At 37.9% G+C, this 22448-nt stretch overlaps 2 protein-coding genes across 4 annotated transcripts in view; both read right to left on the bottom strand.

The window, feature by feature from the left end:
- DIAPH2 (diaphanous related formin 2) overlaps positions 1-22448 on the bottom strand; it is a 1125504-nt gene that overhangs the window by 836527 nt on the left and 266529 nt on the right. For all 3 annotated transcript variants that reach the window (XM_045995095.1, XM_045995096.1, XM_045995097.1), the window contains one exon: positions 13143-13282. In XM_045995095.1, coding sequence (XP_045851051.1) covers positions 13143-13282 — 140 coding nt within the window. The remainder of the gene's footprint in view (positions 1-13142; positions 13283-22448) is intronic.
- On the bottom strand, positions 9491-11907 carry RPA4 (replication protein A4). The gene is given in 4 exon segments (XM_045995098.1): positions 9491-9799; positions 11048-11363; positions 11365-11441; positions 11443-11907. Coding segments are annotated over 4 exon segments (780 nt in total). The 5' UTR covers positions 11608-11907; the 3' UTR covers positions 9491-9577.

The following is a 22448-nucleotide window of genomic DNA, read 5'->3' as shown; positions in this document are numbered from 1 at the left end:
ATAATAATCTTCTTTAAACCTTCATTATTATACTCATATTTTATCCTTTGTTTTATCTCACTTTATTTTTTAGATACACATGGCTTTTTCTTCTAAAAAATTCAGGGTATAAATTCTTCTAATAGATCAAAATACACCCTAAATCTAGCTCCGGGCTTCTTCTAGTCTCCAGCCCTAGTAAACACTCTCCACTTTCTTTTACTTTATTCTCCCAAACAACTCACCTTATCAACTCCTTTCTTAGAAATTAAAAAAATAAAAATAATTTTATTCCACCTTTATTAACAAATTCGATCCCTTCATTGTGTTTAGCCTTATATATGTTTCTCATTCTTTAAAATTTTGGGAGGTAGTTTCTTCTAAAGACCAAACTACTCCCGAAATTAAGTGGGTGATTCTGTTCTAGTCACCAGTCTAATATGTATATATATAAATTTCCTTTTTTATACTCTTTCTTTATTTGTTTTCATTTTTAAATTTCTCTTTTCTGAACTTCTTTTTTCTTTTAATTTAATTGACAGACAGAGATCTCAAGCAGGCAGAGAGGCAGGCAGAGAGAGAGAGGAAGGGAAGCAGGCTCCCTGCTGAGCAGAGAGCCCAATGCAGGGCTTGATCTCAGGATCCTGAGATCACGACCTGAGCTGAAGACGGAGGCCTTAACCCACTGTGCCACCCAGGCATCCCTGAACTTCTTTTAATCCCCTTTCTCCCACCCACAATTTGGGGTCTCTTCTGATTTGGTTAAAGCACATTTTCCTGGGATATCTGCCACCCGCTGAGTATTTTATCTCCTCCTTCATATATTCTTATCTGGACAAAATGACAAGGCAGAAAAACTCACCACACACACACAAAAAAGAACAACAGGCAGTACTGAAGGCTAGGGACCTAATCGATACAGACATTGGTAATATGTCAGATCTAGAGTTCAGAATGACGTTTCTCGAGGTTCTAGCAGGGATTGAAAAACACACGGAAGATACTAGAGAAACCCTTTCTATAGAAATAAAAGCCCATTCAGGAGAAATAAAAGAACTAAAATCTAACCAAGTTGAAATCAAAACAGCTATTAATGAGGTGCAATAAAAATGGAGGCTCTTATTCCTAGGATAAATGAGGTAGAAGAAAGAATTAGTGATGTAGAAGACCAAATGACAGAGAATAAAGAAGCTGAGCAAAAGAGAGACAAACAACTAATGGACAACAAGGGGAGAATTAGAGAGATAAATGACACCATAAGACAAAACAACATTAGAATAATTGGGGATCCAGAAGAAGAAAGAGAGAGGGGAGCAGATGGTATATTGGAGAGAATTATTATAGAGAAGTTCTCTAATATGGCAAAGGGAACAAGCATCAAAATCCAGGAGGTACAGAGAAGCCACCTCAAAATCAATAAGAACAGAGCCACACCCCATCACCTAATAGTAAAATTTACAAGTCTTAGTGAACAAAGAGAAAATCCTGAATGCAGCCCGGGAAAAGAAGTCTGTAACATACAATGGTAAAAATATTAGATTGGCAGCAGACTTATCCACAGAGACCTGGCAGGTCAGAAAGAACTGGCATGATATATTCAAAGGACTAAATGAGAAAAACATGCAGCCAAGAATACTATATCCAGCTAGGCTATCATTGAAAATAGAAGGAGAGATAAAAGTTGCCAGGACAAACAAAAACTGAAAGAATTTGCAAACACCAAACCAGCTCTACAGGAAATATTGAAAGGGGTCCTCTAAGCAAAGAAAGACACTAAAATTAGTAGATCAGAAAGGAACAGAGAAAATATACTGTAATAGTCACCTTACAAGCAATACAATGGCACTAAATTCATGTCTCTCAATAGTTACCCTGAATGTAAATGGGCTAAATGCACGAATCAAAATTCACAAGGTATCAGAATGGATAAAAAAACAAAACCCATCAATATGTTGCCTACAGGAAACTCATTTTAGACCCAAAGACACCTCCAGATTCAAATTGAGGGGGTAGAAAACAATTTACCATGCTAATGGACATCAAAAGAAAGCTAGGGTGGCAATCCTTATATCAGAAACAATTAGATTTTAAGCCAAAGACTATAATAAGAGATGAGGAAGGACACTATATCATACTCAAAGGGTCTATCCAACAAGAAGATCTAACAATTTTAAATATCTATGCCCCTAACGTGGGAGCAGCCAACTATATCAACCAATTAATAACAAAATCAAAGAAACACATAGATAATAATACAATAATAGTAGGGGACTTTAACACTACCCTCACTGAAATGGACAGATCATCCAAACAAAAGATCAACAAGGAAATAAAGGCCTTAAATGACACACTTGACCAAATGGACTTCACAGATATATTCAGAACATTTCATCCCAAAGCAACAGAATACACATTCTTCTATAGTGCACATGGAACATTCTCCAGAATAGATCACATCCTGGGTCCTAAATCAGGTCTCAACTGCTATCAAAAGATTGGGTTCATTCCCTGCATATTTTCAGACTACAATGCTCTGAAGCTAGAACTCAGTCACAAGAGGAAATTTGGAAAGAACCCAAACACATGGAGTCTAAAGAGCATCCTTTTAAAGAATGAATGGGTCAACCCGAAAATTAAAGAAGAATGGAAAAAAATCATGGAAACAAACGATAATGAAAACACAACAGTTCAAAATCTGTGGGACACAGAAAAGGCAGTCCTGAGAGGAAAATATATAGTGATGCAAGCCTTTCTCAAGAAACAAGAAAGGTCTCCAATGCACAACCTAACCCTACACCTAAAGGAGCTGGAGAAAGAACAAAAAAGAAAGCCTAAACCCAGCAGGAGAAGAGAAATCACAAAGATCAGAGCAGAAATCAATGAAATAAAAACCGGAAAAACAATAGAACAAATCAACAAAACTAGGAGCTGGTTCTTTGAAAGAATTAATAAGATTAATAAACGCCTGACCAGACTGATCAAAAAGAAAAGAGAAAGGACCCAAATAAATAAAATCATGAATGAAAGAGGAAAGATCACAACCAACACCAAAGAAATACAAACAATTTTAAGAACATATTATGAGCGACGCTATGCCAACAAATTTGACAATCTGGAAGAAATGGATGCATTCCTAGAGACATATAAACTATCACAACCAAACCAGGAAGAAATAGAAAACCTGAACAGACCCATAACCAGTAAGGAGATTGAAACAGTCATCAAAAATCTCCAAACAAACAAGAGCTCAGGGCCAGATGGCTTCCCAGGGAAATTTTACCAAAAATTAAAAAAAAAACATGTTTTATTTATTTCACAGAGAGAAATCACAACGAGGCAAAGAGGCAGGCAGAGAGAGAGGAGGAAGCAGGCTCCCTGCGGAGCAGAGAGCCCGATGCGGGACTCGATCCCAGGACCCTGGGATCATGACCTGAGCCGAAGGCAGAGGCTTTAACCCACTAAGCCACCCAGATGCCCTCTACCAAACATTTAAAGAAGAATTAATTCCTATTCTCCTTAAACTGTTCCAAAAAAAAGAATTGGAAGGAAAACTTCCAAACTCATTTTATGAGGCCAGCATCACCTTGATCCCAAACCAGACAAGGATCCCATCAAAAAAGAGAATTACAGACAAACATCCATGATGAACATAGATGAGAAAATTCTCTCCAAAATACTAGCCAATAGGAACCAACAGTATATTAAAAGGATTATTCGCCCCGACCAAGTGGGATTGATTCCAGAGCTGCAAGGTTTGCAACATCCACAAATCAATCAATGCAATACAATACATTAATAAAAGAAAGAACAAGAACCATATGATACTCTTAATCGATGCTGAAAAGCATTTGACAAAGTGCAGCATCCCTTCCTGAACAAAACTCTTCAAAGTGTATAGACAGAGGGCACATACCTCAATACCATCAAAGCCATCTATGAAAAACCCACCACAAATATCATTCTCAGTGGAGAAAAACTGAAAGCTTTTCAACTAAGGTCAGGAACACGGCTGGGATGTCCATTATCACCACTGCTATTCAACATATTACTAGAAGTCCTAGCCTCAACAATCAGACAACAAAAAGAAATTAAAGGCATCCAAATCGGCAAAGAAAAAGTCAAACTATCACTTTTTTGCAGATGATATAATACTACATGTGGAAAACCAAAAGTCACCATTCCAAAACTGCTACAACTTATACAGGAATTCAGAAAAGTGTCAGTATATAAAATCAATGCACAGAAATCAGTTGCACTTCTTTATACCAACAAAAATACAGAAGAAACAGAAATTAAGGAGTCAATCTTATTTATAATTGCACCCAAAACCATAAGATACCTAGGAATAAACCCAACCAAAGAGGGAAAGAATCTGGGGAAACTGGGTGGTTCAGTGGCAGAGCCACTCAGAGGCAGAGCCTCTGCCATCAGCTCAGGTCGTGATCTCAGGGTCCTGGCATCAAGCCCCATATCGGACTCTCTGCTCAGCAGGGAACCTGTGTCACCCTCTCTCTCTCTGCCTGCCTCTCTACCTCCTGTGATCTGTCTGTCAAGTAAATAAGCAAAAGCTTTACTAAAATAAAATAAAAAAATCAAAAAGAGGCAAAGAATCTATACTCAGAAAACTATAAAGTACTCATGAAATAAATTGAGGAAGACAAAAAGAAATGGAAAAATGTTCCATGCTCATGGATTGGAAGAACAAATATTGTGAAAATGCCTATGCTACCTAAAGGAATCTACATATTTAATGCAATCCCTATCAAAATCTCATCTATTTTTTTTTCAAAGAAATGGAACAAATAATCCTAAAATTTATATGGAACCAGAAAAGACCTCGAATAGCCAAAGGAATATTGAAAAAGAAAGCCAAAGTGGGTGGCATCACAATTCCAGACTACAAGCTCTATTACAAAGCTGTCATCATCAGGACAGCATGGTACTGGCACAAAAAGAGACACATAGATCAATGGAACAGAATAGAGAACCCAGAAATAGACCCTCAACTCTATGGTCAACTAATCTTTGACAAAGCAGGAGTGTCCAACAGAAAAAAGACAGTCTCTTCAACAAATGGTGTTGGGAAATTTGGACAGCCCCATGGATAAAAATGATATTGGACCATTTCCTTACACCATAGATGAAAATAGACTCAAAATGGATGAAGGACCTCAATGTGAGAGAGGAATCCATCCAAATCCTTGAGGAGAACACAGGCAGCAAACTCTTCGACCTCAGCCACAGCCACTTCTTCCTAGGAACATCGCCAAAGGCAAGGGAAGCAAGGGCAAAAATGAACTATTGGGACTTCATCAAGATCTAAAGCTTTTGCAGAGCAAAGGAAACAGTTAACAAAACCAAAAGACAACTGAGAGAATGGGAGAAGATATTTGCAAACGACATATCAGATAAAGGGCTAGTATCCAAAATCTATAAAGAACTTAGCAAACTCAACACCCAAAGAACAAATAATCCAATCAAAAAACGGGCAGAGGACATGAACAGACATTTCTGTAAAGAAGACATCCTGATGGCCAATAGACACATGAAAAAATGCTCCACGTCACTCGGCATCAGGGAAATACAAATCAAAACAACGAGATCCCACCTCACATCAGTCAGAATGGCTAAAATTAACAAGTCAGGAAATGACAGATGCTGGTGAGGATGCGGAGAAAGGGGAACCCTCCTACACTGTTGGTGGGAATGCAAGCTGGTGCAAACACTCTGGAAAACAGCATGGAGGTTCCTCAAAATGTTGAAAATAGAACTATCCTATGACCCAGCAATCGCACTACTCGGTATTTACCCTAAAGATACAAACGTAGTGATCCGATGGGGCACGTGCACCCGAATGTTTATAGCAGCAATGTCTACAATAGCCAAAATATGGAAAAAAACCTAGATGTCCATCAACAGATGAATGGATAAAGAAGAAGTGGTATATATACACAATGGAATACTATGCAGCCATCAAAAGAAATGAAATCTTGCCATTTGCGATGATGTGGATGGAACTATAGGGTATTATGCTTAGTGAAATAAATCAATCAGAGAAAGACAATTATCATACGATCTCCCTGATATGAGGAAATGGAGATGAAATCTGGGGGACTTGGGGGGTAGCAAAAGAATAAATGAAACAAGATGGGATCGGGAGGGAGACAAACCATAAGAGACTCTTAATCTCACAAAACAAACTGAGGGTTGCTGGGGAAGGGGGTTGGGAAAGGATGGTATGATTATGGACATTGCGGGGGGGTATGTGCTATGGTGAGTGCTATGAAGTATGTAAACCTGGTGATTCACAGACCTGTACCCCTGGGGCTAATAATACATTATATGTTTATAAAAAAAATAAAATAATTTAAAAAAACACAAGTTAATTCATATCATTATCTTCCTCAAATTCCTCCTGGTATCTTTCTAGCTCACTCAGATTGAAAGTCCAAGTCCTCCAAATGATTCACATAGGAAATGTATTTATGTATTGTCATATTTCTTCTCTTCCCCATTTTTTTTCCTTACTGAATTATTTCCTTTTCCTTCAAGTGTTTATTTAAATTTCAGTTACCTAATGTACAATGTAATATTAATTTCAGGTGTAAAATTTAGTGATTCGACACTTACATTAAACACCCTGGGCTCATCACAACAAGTGTCCTACTTAATTCTCATCATCTATTTAACCCATCCCTCCTACCAACCTCCCCCAGGTAATAATCAGTTTATTCTATACAGTTAAGAGTTCATTTCTTGTATCAACTTTTATATCCACATGGACGGGACTGGAGGAGATTATGCTAAGTGAAATAAGTCGAGCAGAGAAAGTCATTATCATGGTTTTACTTACTTGTGGAGCATAAGGAATAACACGGAGGACATTGGGAGATGGAGAAGAGAAGGGAGTTGGGGGAAATCAGATGGGAAGACGAACCATGAGAGACTGTGGACAGTGAGAAACAAACTGAGGGTTTTGGAGGGGAGGGGATGGGGGTCTGGGTGAATTTGGTGGTGGGTATTAAGGAGGGCACATATTGCATGAAGCACTAGGTGTGGTGCATAAACAATGAATTTTGGAACACTGAAAAAAAAAATTTTTTAAGAGTCCATTTCTTGGTTTGCCTCTTTTTGTTCTCCCTGTGTATGTTTCTTAACTTCCACTAGGAGTGAAATAATATGGTATTTGTCTTTCTCACTGACTTATTTCAGTTAATATAATACTGTCTAGCTCCATCCATGTCACTGCAAATGGCAAGATTCCATTCTTTATGGCAGAAGAATAATCCATTATATATACATATGCATGTGTGTGTATATATATATACATATATGTGTGTGTGTGTGTGTGTGTACACACACATACATACATACATACACCACACCTTCTTTTGGCATTTATTAGTTGGTAGACACTTGGCTCTCCATAATTTGGTTATTGTTGATGATGCTGATATAAACATTGGGGTGCAAGTGTCCCATCAAATTACTGTGGTTGTATCCTTTGGGTAAATACCTAGTAGTGCAATTGCTGGATCATAGGGTAGCTCTATTTTTAACTTTTTGAGGAACCTCCATACTGTTTGCCACAGTGGCTGCACAAGTTTGCAATTCCCACCATCTTTGCAAGAGGGTTCCCCTTTCCTTGCATCCTCACTGACATGTTGTTTCCAGGGTTGTTATTTAGCCATTCTGACAGTTGTGAGGTGGTATCTCATTATAGTTTTGATTTATATTTCCCTGATGATGAGTGATGTTGAGCATCTTTTAATGCGTCTGTCCTCCATTTGTATGTCTACATTAGGAAAATATCTACTCATGTCTTCCACTGATTTTTTTAACTGGATTATTTGGTTATAAGATGTTGAGTTTGATAAATTCTTTATAGATTTTGAATGCTAAGCCTTTATTAGGTACATCATTTGCAAATACCTGCTCTCACTTTTCTAACCCCACAGGTTTCTTTCTGGTTTTGTTGTTTCCTCTGTTGTACAAAAGCTTTTTATCTTGATGAATTCCCAATAGTTCACTTTTGTTTTTGTTTCTCTTGCCTCAGGAGACATCTCTAGTAAGAAGTAGCTATGGCCGATGTCAAAGAGGTTATGTGTTGTCCTTTAGGGTTTTAATGGTTTCCTGCCTCACATTTAGGTCTTTAATCCGTTTTGAATTTATTTTTCTGAATGGTAAAAGAAAGTGGTCCAGTTTCATTCTATTGCATGTTGCTGTCCAGTTTTCCCAACAGCATTTGTTGAAGAGACTTTGTTCCATTGGAAATTTTATCTTGCTTCATTGAAGATTAATTGACCATATAGCTGTGGATCGACTTCTGGGTTTTCTATTCTGTTCTATTGATCAATCTGTCTGTTTTTGTGCCAGTACCATACTGTCTTAAAGTGGTAACCTTTTCGGGGCGCCTGGGTGGCTCAGTGGATTAAGCCGCTGCCTTCGGCTCAGGTCATGATCTCAGGGTCCTGGGATCGAGCCCCGCATCAGGCTCTCTGCTCCACGGGGAGCCTGCTTCCTCCTCTCTCTCTCTGCCTGCCTCTCTGCCTACTTGTGATCTCTCTTTCTGTCAAATAAATAAATAAAAAAAAATCTTAAAAAAAAAAAACTGGTAACCTTTTCTGATTCATAAGAAGGAAACAGAAATTGAGAAAAATACAATAATTTATATTTCTCAAATTATACTCAAAATACAACCTAAATTTAGTAGGTAAAGTAATATGATAATTACTAACAATTATGACAGCAGTAATAATTCAAATTTTGATTTGAAAATTTATTCAGTCAATTTAGAATCAATTTCAATATAATTGCATACACATCATATGTCTAAGAGCCATAGAGTAACAACCCTAAGTGGATTATAATTGTCAATTCTATTCTTCAGTTTCCTCAGGTTTAAAAATCTCTGCCCAAAATAGTAGATAGTATTTCCTCAGGATTGGTATCTTATCCTCAAAAGTTTGGCTCACATGCAAAGCAGGACTGGAAAGGAAGGGGAGCACATGCTAAGTCATTTACCTTCTAAACAAATCTATGATAGCAAGAGCAAATCACTCAATAAATATTGAACTGAGCATTTAAATTCATAAATTGCTCTCTTTAGCAATTCAAACTAATCAATTACTATATTTAGCAAGAGATAACAGGACTATAAGTTAAATCCAAACACAGAAAATAAACCTAATGTAAAAACAATAGAATTTTTGTTTTCATGTCTTAACTGGTTCCCTGACTGCATCTGTATTCTCCTAATATATGGATATGTCAGAAAAAGAAACTCCCACATAACAAATAATAATTTTCAGTTTTTTTCTTGTCCTTACCTCTCCCAAATTCATTCATCCAGGGCTATTTTCACTTGTTTGCCTGTAAATCCTACAAAAAGTCTAGATAATTTATCCATCACCAGTTCCATCTGAACTTCAAACATTTAGAAAAACAGAAAAGTTCAAAGCATTTGGAAAAGCAGTAAGGTTCTGAAGTATGCCAGTTGAGGTATTTTGTTGAAAAAATCTACTTCCTAAAAGTCAACAGGTAAAAATTCACAGATGGAGGCAAGGATCTTTGGAAAATGAAAAATCTTTTCATCACTTCAATCAGCAGATTTAAAATGCTGTTCATCCACAGTGGGGTAGATGTAGCCCTCAATGGTCAGATACTCAGGAGCCTGCCTGATGGCCCTGCTGCTCAGGCTGTAAAGCTGGGTCCGGAGCTTATGTACACTTTTGTCTTCCCATTGAGGACATTCATGGATCAAACGCAGAACTTCCCTGTGGATGAAGTCAAGGTGGTAGTACTCGCCATACATCTGGACCTCATTTATTTTTGTTTATTTTTTTTCATAAACATATAATGTATTTTTATCCCCAGGGGTACAGGTCTGTGAATCGCCAAGTTTACACACTTCATAGCACTCAATATAGCACATACCCTCCCCAATGTCCATAAACCAACACCCCCCTCCCCTCAGCAACCCTCAGTTTGTTTTGTGAGATTAAGAGTCACGTATGGTTTGTCTCCCTCCCGATCCCATCTTGTTTCATTTATTCTTTTCCTACCTCCCGAGCCCCCCATGCTGCATCTCCACGTCCTCATATCAGGGAGATCATATGATAGTTGTCTTTCTTCAACTGACATATTTCACTAAGCATGATATCCTCTAGTTCTATCCACATAGTCACAAATGGCAAGATTTCATTTCTTTTGATGGCTGCATGGTATTCCATTTTATATATATATACGACCTCTTCTTTATCCATTCATCCGTTGATGGACATCTAGGTTCTTTCCATAGTTTGGCTATTGTAGACATTGCTGCTATAAACATTCGGGTGCATGTACCCCGTCGGATCACTACGTTTGTATCTTTAGGGTAAATACCCAGTAGTGCGATTGCTAGGTCGTAGGGTAGTTCTATTTTCAACATTTGAGGAACCTCCATGCTGTTTTCCAGAGTGTCAGCACCAGCTTGCATTCCCAACAACAGTGTAGGAGGGTTCCCCTTTCTCCACATCCTCGCCAGCATCTGTCATTTCCTGACTTGTTAATTTTAGCCATTCTGACTGGTGTGAGGTGATATCTCATTGTGGTTCTGATTTGTATTTCCCTGATGCCGAGTGATGTGGAGCACTTTTTCACGTGTCTATTGGCCATCTGGATGTCTTCTTTACAGAAATGTCTGTTCATGTCCTCTGCCCGTTTTTTGATTGGATTATTTGTTCTTTGGGTGTTGAGTTTGCTAAGTTCTTTATAGATTTTGGATACTAGCCCTTTATCTGATATGTCGTTTGCAAATATCTTCTCCCATTCTCTCAGTTGTCTTTTGGTTTTGTTAACTGTTTCCTTTGCTCTGCAAAAGCTTTAGATCTTGATGAAGTCCCAATAGTTCATTTTTGCCCTTGCTTCCCTTGCCTTTGGCGATGTTCCTAGGAAGAAGTGGCTGTGGCTGAGGTCGAAGAGTTTGCTGCCTGTGTTCTCCTCAAGGATATGGATGGATTCCTTTCTCACATTGAGGTCCTTCTTCCATTTTGAGTCTATTTTCGTCTGTGGTGTAAGGATGGACCTCATTTATTTTTGATGGCACACTGGGTCCAGAGGCCACTTGGTGGGTTTTTTCCAGCATCATATGTGCATTGACCATTTCCAGAATATGTGTGGTGAACTCATCCATGTCCTCCAGGACTTGGATATTCAATACTTCGAGGCCCTTTACTTCCTTAGAACATCCGAGGATACCGATCACTTTGACATGCACTTCCACTGGAAGAAGCGACATGCCCTATTTTGCTTTATTTCTTCCGAGCCACTGGCGGACCTCAATACGCTTGGTGGTCATATTATCAGTTCTGTAAAGAAAGTAGTTGGAAGCTCTCTGGCCTTCTGATTATCCCCACAATAGAGACCTGGGAAACTTCAATTCCCCTTATCTTAAAGACATTGTCAACCAGGGTGGAGGTGGAGCAGCTGGTTTACGCGACAAGGTATAATACCCTGAATTCGGACCCTGGATCTTGGGGTCTTAGTAGAAGGAGCTGCCCCACCCTGAGATGGCTGGTCATTGCTTCCAAAAGTTCCCCCCACAGCAGAGATGCTGCCATAGCTCACAAAACCATTCTTACTCATCTTAAGAAGAGCTCAGAGAAATTAGGAGGTAGGTTTTCTCTGTACTCAGGGAGTTCCTCAGGAGGGCTCTGACCGCTTCAGAAAGCTACCACCAGAAGTTCGATATGTGGTGATGCAAGCAGCCTGGTGCGACCTATGGAGCCAATCAGCTACCAAAATGCTGCTGTCTCAGGCTAATGAGGACCTACCAGCTTCTCACCACGTCCCATAATTCTTTGGAGTTGTATGGTAGTTGCGGGCCTATATTTTAAAGGCCCCACCTATTATTTCAAGCCTTTCTTGCCATCTATATAAAATGCATTTTTACTAGGTACCCCTCCCCTTCATTCCTAACTGCCACAATTTCTTCTATAGTCACTTCTTAAATATTCATTTATTCACCCACATAATTTTCAGAGCACTAAGTGCACTATGGTAAAGAGCTATAGGTTTATATGGTGGAGATAGCAGGGGTGAGATGCAGGGCACAAAAATGGTTATGGTTCTCAAAGAACTCACATTCATTAAATCATTTGTTCAATCATTAAAACCAGAAGCATTCTAGATGGTCATCATATTCAACGTAAATCACATCTTACCCCTGCCTTTTTAAGGTTTTCTTTTATTATAGAATTATAATTTTCCAGTTATTCTGACAAATATACTATCAGTAAAAAGAAATAGTATGATATATTTCAATTCCTACATCAATTCAAATGAGCTCTAAATTATTTTCAAGACTCTACCAATAAGTCGGAGAAATACAAAATGTGGTCTACATTAGATATTAGGAAAAACATGAATAAAATCAAAATACAATTTCTGTATACTTTTATTCAGTAATTTATGAACTTAAGACTGTAACAATTTATATGAGTATCTCCCAGAATATTTTCATATTACATTGAAAAGCCATTTTTCCTCATAAAACATTTTAATGGGGTTATAATTAACTTAAAGGTTTTTTTTATGATTAATAAAAAATATCAGTTGTTGGAATCCACCACTGGAAAAGAACTTCATTAAAAATCCTTTGTAGTTAGAAAATAATGTAAACTTGCAAAGTTTTGAGTTTATTAATACTTTCTCTCATTTTGTTTACTGGTTAAATTAATTTAATTTTGGTATACCAAATTACAAAAATATGTGAATACTATATCTAAAACTTATAGAAAGAAAATTATATTTATTTCTCAGTCAGAAATGAATAATACCAGAGCCAATATACTTGATTTGCTTTATAAATAAATATAATAATTGTTATCTTTGCAGACAAACTGCCAAGTAAATGTGGATATTTAAATTCTGGATCCATGTTTTATATAATAAAGGAGGAATTAGTCATCTATGTAATATTTGTATTCCTAAAATTGCACAGTATTAAGATATCAGATTAACTATATTTTATCAAATGTTTACAACCTAATAATCAGACATTGCTGTTTTATTAGCTGATATCAGACCTTGAGGTTAAAATGATGTAACTGATTGTATTCATAACAACTACATTCAGTGTAAATTGCATGAATCATACCAAAATGGTAAGAACCACCTACCTGACAGGATTGCTGGTTAAAGAAACCCTCAGAGATTCAAGGCAGTTAAGGAGTTTCTCATCTGAAATACCAGATCGTAGTTCATGAACATATTCTTGTGAAGACAAGGTACACTCATGTTTGCTGTTTTTCAGCCCTCCCTATAAAAAAAAAGAAATTACATTGTAGAAAAACAACAGGTTGTGAAATAACTTTTAAAAAAAATAATGCATAGACGATGCAAATATTTTATTATAGAAAAATATGTGCAGAGTGCTATGCACTTAAAAATTCTTGGTCATAGAGGGGCGCCTGGGTGGCTCAGTGGGTTAAAGCCTCTGCCTTCAGCTCAGGTCATGATCCCGGGGTCCTGGGATCGAGCCCCGCATGGGGCTCTCTGCTCAGCAGGGAGCCTGCTTCCCTTCCTCTCTCTCTGTCTGCCTCTCTGCCTACCTGTGATCTCTGTCTGTCAAATAAATAAAAATAAAATCTTAAAAAAAAAAAAAATTCTTGGTCATAGAAATGACGAGGTAAAATCAAGTTATATACATATCTTAACACTCCCCTCATCCTCATATAAAAAGAAATTACACTGCTGGTACTCATAGTCTGAAAAGACTATGGACTTGAATTCCAATCAAAATTCCACTGGAATTTTTCAAAGAGCAGGAGCAAATAATCCTAAAATTTGTATGGAATCAGAAGAGACCCCGAATTGCTAAGGAAATATTGAAAAACAAAAACAAAACTGGCCGCATCACATTACCTGATTTCAAGCTTTACTACAAAGCTGTGATCACCAAGACAGCGTGGTACTGGCATCAAAACAGACACACTGACCAGTGGAACAGAGTAGAGAGCCCACATATAGACCCTCAACTCTATGGTCCAATAATCTTTGACAAAACAGGAAAAAATATACAATGGAAAAAAGACAGTCTCTTCAATAAATGCTGCTGGGAAAACTGGACAGCGATGTGTAGAAGAATGAAACTCGATCATTCTCTTACACCATACACAAAGATAAACTCGAAATGGATAAAAGACCTCAACGTGAGACAGGAATCCATCAGAATACTAGAGGAGAACATAGGCAGTAACCTCTTCGATAACAGCCACAACAATTTATTTCAAGATATGTCTCCAAAGGCAAAGGAAACAAAAGCGAAAATGAACTTTTGGGACTTCTTCAAGATCAAAAGCTTCTGCACAGCAAAGGAAATAGTCAACAAAACAAAAAGGCAACCCACAGAATGGGAGAAGATATTTGCAAATGACAGTACAGACAAAAGGCTGATATCAAGGATCTATAAAGAACTCCTCAAACTCAACACACACAAAACAGATAATCATATCAAAAAATAGGCAGAAGATATGAACAGACACTTCTCCAATGAAGACATACAAATGGCTATCAGACACATGAAAAAATGTTCATCATCACTAGCCATCAGGGAGATTCAAATTAAAACCACATTGAGATATCACCTTACACCAGTTAGAATGGCCAAAATTAGCAAGACAGGAAACAACGTGTGTTGGAGAGGATGTGGAGAAAGGGGAACCCTCTTACACTTTTGGTGGGAATGCAAGTTGGTGCAGCCACTTTGGAGAACAGTGTAGAGATTCCTCAAGAAATTAAAAATAGAGCTTCCCTATGAACCTGCAATTGCACTGCTGGGTATTTACCCCAAAGATACAGATGTAGTGAAAGGAAGGGCCAACTGTACCCCAAAGTTTATAGCAGCAACGGCCACAGTCACCAAACTGTGGAAAGAACCAAGATGCCCTTCAATGGACGAATGGATAAGGAAGATGTGGTCCATATACACAATGGAGTATTATGCCTCCATCAGAAAGGATGAATACCCAACTTTTGTAGCAACCTGGACGGGACTGGAAGAGATTATGCTGAGTGAAATAAGTCAAGCAGAGAGAGTCAAGTATCACATGGTTTCACTTATTTGTGGAGCATAACAAATAACATGGAGGACATGGGGAAATGGAGAGGAGAAGGGAGTTGAGGGAAATTGGAAGGGGAGGTGATCCATGAGAGACTATGGACTCTGAAAAACAACCTGAGGGTTTTGAAGGGGCAGGGGGTGGGAGTTTGGGGAACCAGGTGGTGGGTAATAGGGAGGGCAGGTATTGCATGGAGCACTGGGTGTGTTGCAAAAACAATACTGTTATGCTGAAAATTAAAAAAAAAAAAGATTATGGACTTGAGATTAAGTGTCACTAACAGGGATGCTTAAATTCACAATCCAGGCACTAGCATTAACCCACAGAATGAACATTTACAAATCATCTTATTAAATTTCCTAGTTAATATGCTTATGTTCTATACCGAAAAATACAGTGAACAAAATTTAATATAGAACATTACAGATAACCAAAAACTACTGAAATATATCAGAGAATTAGCCTACCTCAAAAAACAAGTGAAAACAGTTACTAAAATGTAAAACAGTACAGTCTCCATTTAGCATGTTAATCATATTAGTCTAAAGTATTCACTAATTCCCAACTATTCCTTCCTATGTTACTCCCATGTTGTATATTAATTTTAAAAAGTCATTAAATGCATTTATCTGATAATGACTAGTTTTTAGCTTAATTTCCAATATACATAGGGTTATTTCTAGAACTCTTTATCTCATCACAGCTCCTTAGCTTCATCACCTTGCCACAATAACTATATAAGTAGTTTGGGGAAAAGACTGAGAGGAAAACATCATCAACATATTCATTGCACTAATACCTCTTCACATTCTAGATATACATAATCATATACATAATCATTCTAGATATATATTACAAATGTATTCCCCTGAATTAAAATTCTAGTTTGAGTCACATATTTCAAGTTTGTACTAATTACACTTAGTTTCTTTAAGTACCTAAGCTAAAATAAGGAAAGTGGTTTGGTTTGGTTTTTTTCCTAATTTGATAGAAGTCATAGCATTTGAGGATAAAGATTTTTTTAAAAAATGTGTTAACAATGAGAAATGGATTCCACAGGGTTTCAGGGTGTTTGGCTTTTATCAAGAATGCCTCCTCAATGAAGAAATAGACATTCTTAATGTCTGATATATTTTTTAATTCCATTGAATAGTGAAGTAAATTTTTGAAGTCTGATAAAGATCGATAAACTATTGGCCACACTAATCCAAAAGAAAAGAGAGAAAGCTCAAATTAATAAAATTATGAATGAAAAGGGAGAGATCACAACTAACACCAAGGAAGTAGAAACAATCATCAGAAGTTATTATCAATACTTATATGCCAATAAGCTAAGCCACCAAGATGAAATGCATGCATTCCTGGAAAGCTATAAACTCCCAAAATTGAACCAGGAAGAAATTGACAACCTGAATAGACCAATATCTAGGAATGAGATTGAAGCAGTGATCAAAAACCTCCCAAAAAACAAGAGCCCAGGACCTGATGGATTCCCTGGGGAATTCTACCAAACTTTCAAAGATGAAATAACACCTATTCTCCTGAAGCTGTTTCAAAAAATTGAAGCAGAAGGAAAACTTCCAGACTCTTTTTATGAAGCCAGCATTACCCTGAATCCCAAACCAGGCAAAGACCCTACCCAAAAGGAGAATTTCAGACCAATATCACTGATGAATATGGATGCTAAGATTCTCAACAAGATCCTGGCAAACAGGATCCAACAGTACATTAAAAAGATTATCCACCAGGACCAGGTGGGATTTATCCCTGGGTTACAAGGATGGTTCAACATTCGCAAATCAATCAATGTGATAGAACAAATCAATAAGAGAAGATAAAAGAACCACATGGTCCTCTCAATGGATGCAGAAAAAGCATTTGACAAAATCCAGTATCCGTTCCTGATGAAAACGCTTCAAAGTATAGGGATAGAGGGAACATTCCTGAACTTCATAAAATCTATCTATGAAAGACCCACAGCAAATATCATCCTCAATGGGAAGACGCTCACAGCCTTCCCGTTGAGATCAGGTACACGACAAGGATGCCCACTCTCACCACTCTTGTTCAACATAGTATTAGAAGTTCTAGCAACGGCAATCAGACAACAAAGAGAAATAAAAGGTATCCAAATTGGCAAGGAAGAAGTCAAACTCTCTCTCTTCACAGGTGACATGATTCTTTATATGGAAAACCCAAAAGACTCCACCCCCAAACTACCAGAGCTCATACAGCAATTCAGTAACACGGCAGGATACAAAGTCAATGTACAGAAATCAGTGGCTTTCTTATACACTAACAATGAAAATATAGAAAGGGAAGTTAGAGAATCGATTCCATTGACTATAGCACCAAGAACCATAAGATACTTGGGAATAAACCTAACCAAAGAGGTAAAGGATCTGTACTCCAGGAACTACAGAACACTCATGAAAGAAATTGAAGAAGACACAAAAAGATGGAAGACCATTCCATGCTCTTGGATTGGAAGAATAAACATTGTTAAAATGTCTGTACTGCCTAGAGCAATCTATGCTTTTACTGCCATTTTGATCAAAATTCCACCGATATTTTTCAAAGAGCTGGAGCAAATAGTCCTAAAATTTGTATGGAATCAGAAGAGACCCCGAATTGCTAAGGAATTGTTGAAAAAGAGAAACAAAACTGGCGGCATCATGTTCCCTGATTTCAAGCTTTACTACAAAGCTGTGATCACCAAGACAGTGTGGTACTGGCATCAAAACAGACACATAGACCAGTGGAACAGAGTGGAGAGCCCAGATATGGACCCTCAACTCTATGGTCAAATAATCTTTGACAAAACAGGAAAAAATATACAGTGGAAAAAAGACAGTCTCTTCAATAAATGGTGCTGGGAAAACTGGACAGCTATATGTAGAAGAATGAAACTCGACCATTCTCTTACACCGTACACAAAGATAAACTCGAAATGGATAAAAGACCTCAACATGAGACAGGAATCCATCAGAATCCTAGAGGAGAACATAGGCAGTAACCTCTTCGATATCAGCCACAGCAACTTCTTCCACGATAAAGTCTTTTTTAAGATTTTATTTATTTATTTGAGAGACAGAGAGAGACAGCATGATCAAGGGGAAGGGCAGAGGAGAAGTAGACTGCCTGTTGAGCAGGGAGTCAGTCATACATGGGGCTTGATTCCAAAACCCTGGGATCATAACTTGAGCCAAAGGCAGATGCTTAACCAACTGAGCCACCCAAGCACCACTGAAGTCTGGGTACAGTCTTGCAGGGACTTGTATTCCCTTCTGGTGCTGTAGTACTATCACTATTATAAAACTTAAGACACTGAGGCAAAGGTCATTATTTATGTCTATCACTCGTCTAGACTCAGAACTCTATGCGAGGTTTCTAATACAGTGATTCAGTTTAGTGAGCCTCAAAGGAAGTGTGTTATTATTGTACCTGGCCAATAACAATTACAGAACAAGGAATACAGTTTCATAGTTTTAGATTACATATTTTGTATAATTCACACTAACTTGATTTTTTTATTTGTTAGGATATACAGATGTTTAAGACCTCTGCTGCATAAATCACGGCATAGATGGCAAAGTAAAAATATCACCATGAAATCTTTTCTACATTTCTTTTTTCTTTTTTTTTTTTGATTTTATTTATTTATTTGAGAGACAGAGAGGGCACAGGGGGAGGGTGAAAAGGAGAAGCAGACTCCCCACTGAGCAGGGAGCCTGATGTGAGGCTCGATCCCAGGACCCTGAGATCATTACCTGAGCCAAAGGCAGACGCTTAACCAACTGAGCCACACAGCGCCCCATTTCTTTTACTTATTTACCCAACACTTAGGGCTGTAGAACCACAAAGAATGATAGCAAGCATACATTTACAGTATAAAATGTTGCAAGTCTTCAGTCACAAACCACTTTCATATGACCTTCAAACCCATTTTCATAATTGATGGATAACAAGGCCCTACCAATCCTTCCCTAGAGGCTTATACATGAGTTTATTACTGCAGAATGACCTTTGTATTTGCTGTTTTCTCTGCCTGGAGGATTCTTACTCCTAATATCTCCATCCCTAATTCATCATCTAAGTCTCAACCCAATAGTCCTCTCACCACCACATTCATCATCACATCATTTTATATCTCATTCATAGTATTAGCTCAGTGTAACCTTATATCATTCAGTACTCTACTTGTTTACTAGGTGTTCCCTATAAAAACGTAAGCTCTATGAGGCAGGAATCTTGCCAACACTGTTCACCATTTTGTCCCCAGATCCTAACAACATGCTTGGCACACGGTAAGTACTCAAATATATATATATATATATATATATATATATATATATATATATTTCTTTTTTAAGTAGTCTCCACATTGGGTACTTTAAAATGGGACTTGAACTCACAACACTGAGATCAACACCTCAGCTTAACCAACTGAATCACCCAGGAGCCCCTCAAAACATCTTTCTTTAATTCATGGATGGATGGATGGTGAATAAACAAATGGGTGAATGTCTGATGAGTTCAACAAGCTGAAACTTCAAAACTTAGTTTATATTTGCTTCACAATATTACAGTTCTGAGCTGTTCCATACCATATATTCGGACATGCTAGTGTAGAATAGGTAAACTGAGAACATGTACAGCATCCTAGGAAGAGCTCAAACTGTCACTGGGCTTGAATTGTGACACCTTCACTTATCTAGGTAATCTTTGAGCAGACTATTCAACTAATCTCTATAAACCTGTTTACTCATTCATGGTATGGGGTAATAGACACTTATCCCTCATGTTTATTGTAAGGATTAAGTGAGACGATGCATATAAAGTGGTCAAAACAGGCATTTGTATATGTTGTCTCAGACAAAGTAAGCTGCTTAGAAATGTTTGCTCCCTTCTTCTATATGGTCATGGCTGAGGTATTTTTGCCTCATGGAAAAACTGGGCCAGCCCAATACCTGGGGACACCCTCCTCCCCCAACTCTTAGAAACAGGTTTAAATTTAAATTATGTAATTTAAGATACTCTGTGGTTATAAGGACTGAAAGGAACCTAATGGAGCAATACAAGAAATACATAACCTTATAAAACAAATACCTTTTATCAAGCTTTCACGGATTTTAACATAAGTTCATACTTGAGATTAAGAAAACATAATAGCATATAAAAGATGAGCTGACCATTAAATATCAGCTCATCTAATAATATCATTACAAAAATAGAAAATCATGCTGACTGTCCATGGTCACCTAATTAGTGAGGTTGCAAGAATAAAACATGAATATTCTGGTCCTCAGCTTACTTCTTTTTCCACCATATGTCACTTTCTCTCAATACTAAATAAAAAATCAGAGCACCAAGTACTTAATTATGCAATCTGTACTACAAATGCCAAAGTACCTTCAGCATAATCAATATAATGCAATATGATGTTAAAGAAATCACAAAGAAACAAAACAGTACAATATATTAAACTAATTCTCACTATACTTAATAGAACTGCAATACAAGAGGGGCTTCTGGGTGGCTCAGTGGGTTAAAGCCTCTGCCTTAGGCTCAGGTCATGATCCCGGGGTCCTGGGATCGAGCCCCGCATCGGGCTCTCTGCTCCACAGGGAGCCTGCTTCCTCCTCTCTCTCTGCCTGCCTCTCTGCCTATTTGTGATTTCTCTCTGTCAAATCAATAAAATGTTTAAAAAAAGAACTGTAATACAAGAATGACTTATCATTAACATCCTGTTCTGATATTGAACAAAGGAAACAATTAGATAATGGAAAGATAATAATGGAAATTTTAATTAGCTGCTCTGTATGAGATTAATGAAAATTACCACTGTGCCCATTTGATCTTTAAAAAATAATGCATACAAAGTTAGCAATGAGCATATATCATGCCATTCCAAAGCTAGGTTAACAAATAGTTTTCCTAATTTGAAGGCATTCCTTTATTTGGAAATCATTAGGATAGAGGTAAGTGTCACTGTGACTGTGCTTATGTAACTCTAACCCAATACACAAAAAAAACAAAAGATACTTTGGACCAGTTTAATAATTACATTCCCTTAACTCTGACATGAAATGTTAATATCTAAATGAATGATATTCTAAAAAGAACACTTTAGGATAACATTGGAGATACTATTTTTTTAAGGTTTTATTTATTTATTTGACAGACAGAGGTCACAAGTAGGCAGAGAGGCAGGCAGAGAGAGAGGAGGAAGCAGGCTCCCTGCCAAGCACAGAGCCCGACGCGGGGCTCAATCCCAGGACCCTAGAATCACGACTCCAGCCGAAGGCAGAGGCCGTAACTTACTTAGCCACCCAGGTGCCCCGGAGATACTACTTCTAATATTACTATTTGTTTACTTTTATTTTAATTCCAATTAGAAAACATGTAGTGTCGTATTACTTTCAGATGTACAACAGGGTAATTCACCATTTCAACACAATACCTCAGGCTCAACACAGTGCATTCCTTAATCCCTGCCAGCTATGTAATTCATCCACCCTGCCTCCCTCCCCTCTAGCAACCATCCTTTCTTCACCATAATTAAAAGTCCATTTCTTGATTTGTATCTGTGTCTCTCTCATTTTTTCCCTATTACTTGTGTGTTTTGTTTCTTAAATTCCACAAGTGAAATTATATAGTATTTGTCCTTCTCTGATGAACTTTTCTCACTTATCATATTACAATTCCAAGAGTCACTGCTTATGCACCACACCCAGTGCTCCATGCAATATGTACCCTACTTAATACCCATCACCAGTCTAACCCATGCCACAGCCCCCTCTAAAACCCTCAGTTTGTTTCTCAGAGTCCATAGTCTCCCATGGTCCATCTCCCCCTCCGATTTCCCCCACTTCATTTTCCCTTCCTTCTTCTAATGTCCTCCATGCTATTCCTTATGTTCCACAAGTAAGTGAAACCATATGATAACTGACTTTCTCTGCTTGACTTATTTCACTCAGCAGAATCTCCTCCAGTTCCATCCATATCAATGTAAAAGCTGGGTATTTATCCTTTCTGATGGCTGAGTAATATTTCATTGTGTATATGGACCACATCTTCTATATCCATTCACCTGTTGAAGGGCATTTTGGCTCTTTCCACAGTTTGGCTATTATGGCCATTGCTGCTATGAACATTGGTGCACATGTGGCCCTTCCTTTCACTACATCCTTATCTCTGGGGTAAATATCCACTAGTGCAATTGCCAGGTCATAGGCTAGCTCTATTTTTTTTTTTAAGGCAGAAATTACAAGTAGGCGGAGAGGCAGGCAGAGAGAGAGAGGAGGAAGCAGGCTCCCTGCTGAGCAGAGAGCCCGATGCGGGGCTCGATCCCAGGACCCTGGA

Source organism: Meles meles, chromosome X (genome assembly GCF_922984935.1).
Source record: "Meles meles chromosome X, mMelMel3.1 paternal haplotype, whole genome shotgun sequence".
Classification (NCBI taxonomy): Eukaryota; Metazoa; Chordata; class Mammalia; order Carnivora; family Mustelidae; genus Meles; species Meles meles.
This window is presented reverse-complemented; position numbering and strand designations above follow the sequence as displayed.